Source organism: Rhinatrema bivittatum, chromosome 3 (genome assembly GCF_901001135.1).
Source record: "Rhinatrema bivittatum chromosome 3, aRhiBiv1.1, whole genome shotgun sequence".
NCBI classification, from domain to species: Eukaryota; Metazoa; Chordata; class Amphibia; order Gymnophiona; family Rhinatrematidae; genus Rhinatrema; species Rhinatrema bivittatum.
In genome coordinates this window covers 326,893,814-326,901,877 of record NC_042617.1, presented here as the reverse complement: position 1 = coordinate 326,901,877, position 8,064 = coordinate 326,893,814, and the positions used below count along the sequence as shown (strand labels likewise).

Below are 8,064 nucleotides of genomic sequence, written 5' to 3'. Positions count from 1 at the left end.
ATAGGAACTCTTGGCCCAACCGTCTCCTACTATATTACCTCAGACCCTACACCATCTCCCTCTCTGTACCTGTCCCATGAATACTTTCTTTTTCTATTTAGACTATATGGGCCTGATGTTCAAGCTTTTGTCCTTAACGTTTAAGGTGCTTTCTGGAAAGAACCCACATTATTTTATAAAATTTCTTTAGTGGTCTGTCCCTAGTAAGGTATTTGAGATCTTCTTATGGGAACCTATTGCAGATTTCTGCCACAAAGATTAGACTAATGAGTATGAATTGGAGGGCTTTTTCCTCCACTGCACAGATATTGTCAAAATCTCTTCTACTTGATGTTCAGAAAATTGATAGACACTTTTTTCCAGGAAACAAGTTCAGGGAATTCTCTTTAGCTCAGCATATTGTAATTGAGATGTTATAAAGAACATTTAGAGTGCATTTATGTGTGCTGGTTTTAAATTTCTGGAGTCAAGTTCTTTTGTGTATGCTTTGATTGTTAGCTATTTTTTGACTTGATGGTTTGTTTGTGAACTTGTTTATGTTGTCACAGGCATTGTTTATTTGTCATTTTTATATAATGTGTTCTAGCCTCTTTGGGCAGATGGTAAGCATAAACTGAAATAAATATACTAAAGGTTTCCTCCATTTTTGTGTCTATGGGAAAAAAAAGTTAGACCTCTTAAGAATTGCCAAACAGGTATGATACAACCAACATTAGACTAGACATTATTTCCCCAAAAGGTTTTATAGTACTGAGGCAAATCAGATTTATATAAAATGACTGGAGGTGGTTATGTCTTCTCTAGTGTCTATATGGTAATCTCCAGTACCATTCAATGTAATGTATTTTCATCTAATGTTAATGTTTAAACTACTGGATATATATTGTAGTATGGGTTTTGTAGGGGTGATGTCACATATTGCATTCTACTTTATTGTACTTCACTATACATTTTCTGGATTATATATCAATTTTGATACATCTCAATAAGAAACAAACTGTAATTTAACACAAACTGCATTTTCCTCTGTCGATAAACCTCATAGTGCATCCCTTGTATGAGCTGCATGGCATGCTTTACTCAGCAAGTTACAGGTACAAAGATGGAAGAAAATCCCTAATGTGTACTGGCCCACAGGAGACAGCCGACTGCGGTGATTCTGCTCCATCTATTATATTTTGTGGGCGATGGAGTTGGCGGGGAGCAGGAAGAATGTTAAACAAAATTTGCCATTTCAAAACTTTCAAGTTTTTATTTGCAACTATTTCAATTACAAAGAATAGACTAATGTAATTTTTGCTTTTAAAATGACAACCCCCTTTAATAAACAAGATCACACAAGTTATGCGTTATCAGATGGTGGCCCATAAGGAATTCAGCTGGGGTGGAGGGGAAGAGATGAGGCAGTACCTTTTGATAAAAAAATATTTTTCGCCATAAGACTTTTTTTTTTTCAGTCTTGCAGTTTGGAAAACACTTGGTATTAAAACATTCCCCCCCCACCAAGTGATTATTTACGTGCCATTTCTATATCTGGTGCCCAGTACAGCTGAAACTATGCATCATGATTTGGAAATAGAAATCTATTCAAAGGAGTTTTGTCAAGGCTACTTCAGCAGCAATTATGTATCATAAAGGTAGAAAATGAAATATGGGCTCCCTTGTCAAGTTAATGCCTAGGGGTAAACAAAACAAACAAAAAAAAAAGAGGTGGCCACCATTACAGATATAAACAAGTCCGCAAACATTTACCAGTTTAATGACAGTCCTGGAAACAGGTCTTCACTGCACGGCTCTCCTCTTAAATAATTTTGGCAGTCATGTTGATTTTTAAAAAAGCATTCTCACTCTTCGAAATGCACCTTTTCCAAAGATTTTCCCTATAAGATTATGGTCCCACAATCCTTTCCCAGGCTCTCCACTGATCTGTTGGAGCAGAGGCTCAAACATGTTTGAATTACTTCAGGAACGCTTAGGATAGTCACTCACTTTTCATGATTTCTTTTCTTTTTTTTTTTTTTAAGCTTTTAGATAATCCTAGGTGCTTAAGAAAAAAGGCAAAATATAGTCCAGTGGACTAAATGGAATGTCTCTTCCAACACTGTGGTACAAACTGACGGATACCAAGACTGGAAAAATGACGAAAACTTAAAGCTATAAATTCTTTGAAATACAATTGCATTATTGGTGTCAAGGTAAAACCATCAATGAGATGGATTCTGATGAAGAATTAAACCTGGTATTGATGCAGTTGTTACTTTGAAAAGCAAGAACCTTAGAATTTGATATCAACTAAAAAAGTGTCTAAAATAGGTTTTTAATTACAGAAAGATGGCTGGTTAACAACTAGTCTCTTACATTTCCGAGTGTCATTTTTTATTCTGCTGGATTGGATTGTACACTGACTATACAGCCCACAATTTTGGGCATTTATAGTAACAAAACCAAGAAGGGTTTATACTTTTTTTCAATTGAAATATATTCTCCTACCGTCAAAGGCTGTAATAAGCCAATAAGCATCTTTCCGGTACTGCCGGTGGCAGCTCACAAAGTGCTCATTATTAGCAGGGAGCAAAACTAAGCTGGAGTTCTTCTGCAATGGTCTGAGCAGATATTTCAATATCAGAAGAGAATGTGTGCAAACGCTGCAGTCCAGTCCTAGCGCAGCTTAGTCCTCTTCCTCAGACTCTTCCTCCTCTTCCTCGTAGCTCTCTTCAAAGCCCTCACTGTCCTCCTGATCCTCATCGCCCTCCATTGCTGCAGCCCACTGGGGGTGATTCTCTGGCACCGGCTTAGCCTCATGTACTTCCAGCTGCAAAGGAAAGAAAGGGTCTGTCAGAAGAAATCGTCTGGATTGATATAACACTTATTGCACTTTATGATTTAACACATGCAGCCATCCCCAAAGGTGGTTGGTCTGGCAGCACATTTTTTGGTTACACTGGCATTTCCACAAGAGTTTGGGGGGGGGGGGGGGAAGGAGAGATATTTTTACCTAAATATAGTCCAATAAATTCAGAGTCAGTATTAGAGGGGATTTGGGAACTGCTAGGGCACAGTCTCAGAATTCAATAATCCGATGAGATTACACACTTCCTCTTAAAGAAAAGATTCACAAAGGGGGTTGTTTTATGTTTTTTTTTTAATTTTACAAATATTTTTTTCTGGTGTTTTCGGCAATTTATTGCTTTCTTCTGATCAATTTTGATAGGTGCCTAACTTATGCTTTACTCCGTTTCAGGTAGTGCTTCTGCTGTACCCCAGAACTTTGGATAATTTGATCCCTAGAAGTGTATGCCGGGCACAGAAAAGCATTCATTTCCATCACTGCCTGAAGAATGCAGGAGAATCTTGTACAATGTATTTTATTACATTTATTTTCCACCCACCATGGCTATGGGCAGATTACAGTAGAAACATTAAAATACAGCACAACAAACAGAATATCCATCAGGACCCACATACAATTACATACATCCAAATTAAAAATCATAGCATAAAACAAGAAAAAGCAGATCTAACAGAATTGGGAAAACATACTAACCAAAGGCAGAAAAAAACAGCCAGAGTTTACATTGTTTCCTGAAGTAACATAGTAAATGCCAGCAAAAAAGACCCAAGCAGTCCATCCAGTCTGCTCAGAAATCTCTATTATTTTATTCTTAGGTTCATGGATGCGCTGTGCAGGTTACCCCAAGTCAACATAGATTAGGTTTTTCTGTCTCTATCCTTTAGCACCAGGAGTCCTCTGTGTTTACATCACGCCCTTCTTAATTCCATTACCGTCCTTATCCTCACTACCGCTGCTGGGAGGGTTTTGCATGCATCCACCTCCCTTTCCATGAAGAAATATTTCCTGACATTGGGCCTAACTTGACCCCTTTCCAGCTTCATATTATGACCCCTTGTTCTACAGTTTTCTTTTCATTGAAAAAGGTTTGATTATTGAGCATTATTAATACCTTATCATATCACCTGTCTCTCCTCTCCTCCCAGGGTATACATATTTAGGTCCTTCAATCTCATAACTTTTGGTGCAGACTGCCTCTCTCTGGACCACTTCCATCCAGTCTCTATCCATTTTGAGATATGGTCTTCAGAAACGAACACAGTACTCCAGATTTATTTATTTAAAATCGTTTCTATACCATCATTAAGCTAGGTGCCATCACAACGGTTTACAACAAGGCACAAATATTAATGTTGGTATATGTCTTGATTTATATCCACTAAACAGGTGCCATCAAGTTACGGTAACAGTTTCATCATAAATACTAATTGGTGGGTGTGATACATCATGTCCATTCTTATCTGCGATATCTTTAAAATAGATTAATCTTAATATCTTATCATTTGGTGTTGAACGAAAAAATAAAAAAATACAATACCCACACGTATAGATTAGGGTAATGTGGCCTCACCAAACACCTGTACAGGAGCCTCATCACGTCCTTTTCCCGACTAGTTCTGCCTCTCTCTATGCAGCCCAGCATCCCTCTGTCATTAATCTCCACCTTGTCACACTGCTTTGCTACCTTCACATTGTCAGACACCATCACCCCAAGGTCTCGCTCCCAGTCCATGCACATCAGACTTTCATCGCCGATCACAAAGCTACTTCAGATTTCTGTACACCAAATGCATGACTCTGCACTTCTTGGTATTGGATCCTAACTGCCAAACTTTTGACCAAGTTTTCTTAGTTTGCTTTTCATTCTCTCTACTCCTTCAGGCATGTCTACTCTTTTGTAGACCTTAGTGTCATTTGCAAAAAAACAAACTTTTCCTTCTGATCCTTCTGTAACAACGCTTACAAAGGATAAGTAAATCTCTAATATAAAGATTTATCAGTCTTGTAATAAGCAAGAGCTGTTTTACAGATCATATCTTTATATTCTAGGTAAGGCCTAAGATTACGAATTAAACGCAACTCTAGAAAAGATGATTTAATTACTCTAGTTATTTGCAACTGCACAGTTAAACTGCTGTCTAGTATCACCCCCAAGATTCACACTTCCTTTTCAATCACCAAGATATTTCTCAGTCTTATTATTTTATAGACATATTATACTCCTTTTACCAAGGTTTACCTCAAGACAGATTACATTTAATTGCAAACTATGGTCTAAATTCAGCAAAATAAGTGACTAAATAGAGTGGAGTAGCCTAGGGGTTAGTGAGGTGGACTACAAACCAGGAAAACCAGGGTTCAAATCTGCTGTTCCTTGTGACCTTGGGCAAGTCTCTTTACCCTCCATTTCCTCAGGTAGAAACTTAGATTGTAAGCCCCTATCCTGGGGATAGGGAAATACCTGAATGTAATCTGCTCTGAAGTACCAAAAAGTGTAATCCAAAAATAAATAAAATAAACAACTACAATCTATTCTTGCATGTTACTAAAATTAAGGTCAGCTGTAAGACATCAACTGCAAGGCATCTTAGAAACTAAGATGGCCACCTTACTCTCTCTATTCCATTCCTCTCTAAATTTTAATTCTGATTTCAAACAAGACAAAACAATTATAAAATACATGACAAATGCAAATCAGAAGATAAGTCTTTTTTATATTTTGAGTTTGTGGGACCTTTCATTTAACTGTTTTTAATTTTTTCAAATTAAAAAGACAGCACATTCTAATCAGTATGATCGGCTACTGCATTAGGTACATATTATTCAGTCACTGCTAAATGGAAAAAGATAGAGGACTATCTTGAATCCAGCAGAATACAGGATGCAAGGCAGCATGGATTTATCAGAGGGAGATGTCAATAAAATCTGATCAATTTCTTTGACTAGATGACCAAAGAATTAGATCAGGAATAAGCACTGGTATACTTATGAATTCAATAAAGCATTTGACACTGCCTAACACAGGAAACTAATAAATGAGTTGAGAAACCTACATGTAGAGCTTTGGGTAATAAACTGGGCTAGAAACACCCTGATATCCATCACTCAGTCTAACAGTAAACTGAGTTCAAGGGAAAAGATGGGGAGTGGAGCAGTAACAGAGGAGTACCTCTTGGATCTGTCTCGCTTCCAGATTTTGTTCAATATTTTCATACATCATAATGCAGAGGGATTAGTAGGAAAACCAAATGATAATCATCCACAAAAATGGGTGATGAAAGGGGAGGAGGGTACTAATGTATGGCTAATTATCTTGCAGTCCACAAAGGTAAGCGACTGTGCTCTCCATTCACAAACTGTCTTCCAGGATGAACTCATTCCCTGCCAGGTATGTGCCTCTTAAGCTTATCCTATGAGACACGGCCCAGTTTCACCTATTTTCAACTTCCTAGCACAGGAGGAGTAAAACCTGTTCCTTTCTGCTTGTTCAGGTAGAACATGACCACCTCACTGATTACATTAGAACAATTTGTTGGCCACCTGATCTTTGAAGGTCTGTAGGACATTTGTTACATAGCAATATACCAATGACAGCAGAAAAAGACCAAACGGTCCATGCAGTCTGCCCAGCAAGCTTCTTATGGGAATAACTGCTGCTCCATGCAGATTAGCCCCAAGCCTTATGTTAAGGGTAATAATACTACTAGCAACATTTTTACAGGGTGAGCAGCCTTGATAATTCAGACAATGATGCTTGAACATGCTTTCCTTTTGGACTTGGCCATAGAAGCAGTCCTGTGCTTTTTCCCTAATGTCTGCGTATCAGTGCTGTAAAAGTCAGGGCCCAGAGTTGGTTGACAATGTATCATAATCCCCTGCACCTCCTCTCTTCCAGTGTATATTTAGATCCTTCAGCTTCTCCTCAAAAGTCTTCCGAGACAGACCCCACACCTTTTTGGTCGCCCTTTTCTGGCCCACCTCCGTTGTCTCTAACCTTTTTGAGATATGGTCTCCAGAACTAAACACAGTACTCAAGTTGACGCCTCACCAAGGACCTGTACAAGAGCATTATCACTTCCTTTTTCTTATTGGTTATTGCTCTCTATTCAGCCCATCAATTTTCTGACTTTAGCTATTGCCTTGTCACATTGCTTTGCCACCTTCAGATTGGACACCATCATCCCAAGATCCCTCTCTAGGCCCATGCACATTAAACTTTAACCCCCCAAGACATACAGTTCTTTTGGATTACCGCACCCCAGATGAATGACTCTGCACTTCTTGGCATTGAATCCAGGTACCAAGCCTTCGACCACTCTTCAAGCTTTCTTAAATCAGTTTTCATTCGCTCTGCTCCTTCAGGCATTTCCAATCTGTTGCAGATCTTAGTATCTTCCACAAATAGACAAACTTTACCTTCTATCCCTCCCGCAATGTCGCTCACAAATATATGATCAGAACTGATCTCAAAAGCATTCCCTGTGGCACTCCACTTAACACCATTCTCTCCTCAGAGTAGGTTCCATTTACCATTACATGCTGTCTCATGACAGTCAACCAATTTGTAATCCACTCCACCACCTTGGCGCCAGCTCCAAACTTCTCATTTTATTCATGAGCCTCCTATGCAGAACCGTATAAAAAGCTTTGCTGAAATCCAAGTAATCATATTGAGCGCTCTTCCTTGATCCAATTCTATAGTCACCCAATCAAAAAAATCAATCAGATTTGTCTGACAGGACCTCTCTCTGGTGAATCCATGCTATCTCGGGTCTGGCAACCCACCAGACTGTAGATAGTTCAACTATCCTTTCCTTCAGCAGAGACTCCATTTTCCCACCACCGAGGTGAGGCTAACCAGCCTCTAGTTTCCGGCCTCCTCTCTAACACTATTGTGTAGCAGGACCATCACCTCTCTTCTCCAGTCACATGGCACCATTTCTGAATCCAGGGATCTATTGAACAGGTCTTTCAGTGGACTCATCATCAATCTCTGAGCTCCCTTATTATCCTGGGATATACTTTATCAGGCCCCATGGCCTTGTTCACTTTCCGTTTGCCTAGCTCTTCCCATACATTCTCTTCTTTAAACTAAGATTCGTCCATTCCCCTTCCATCTACAGTCTTGTCAACCAGCAATGGTCCTTCTCCATGGTCTTCTTTAGTGAATACCGAACTTAAGTATTTGTTTAATATTTCTGCATCCCTCTCCA

The 8,064-nt window shown here is 39.0% G+C and overlaps 1 protein-coding gene across 2 annotated transcripts in view; it reads right to left on the bottom strand.

Annotated features, from left to right (window-relative positions):
• Positions 1-1,232: 1,232 nt before the first annotated feature.
• The window catches only part of SEC63 (SEC63 homolog, protein translocation regulator), a 261,114-nt gene continuing 254,282 nt past the window's right edge, over positions 1,233-8,064 (bottom strand). For both annotated transcript variants that reach the window (XM_029595314.1, XM_029595313.1), the window contains exon 21: positions 1,233-2,812. In XM_029595314.1, coding sequence (XP_029451174.1) covers positions 2,669-2,812 — 144 coding nt within the window. In that variant the 3' untranslated portion in view covers positions 1,233-2,668. The remainder of the gene's footprint in view (positions 2,813-8,064) is intronic.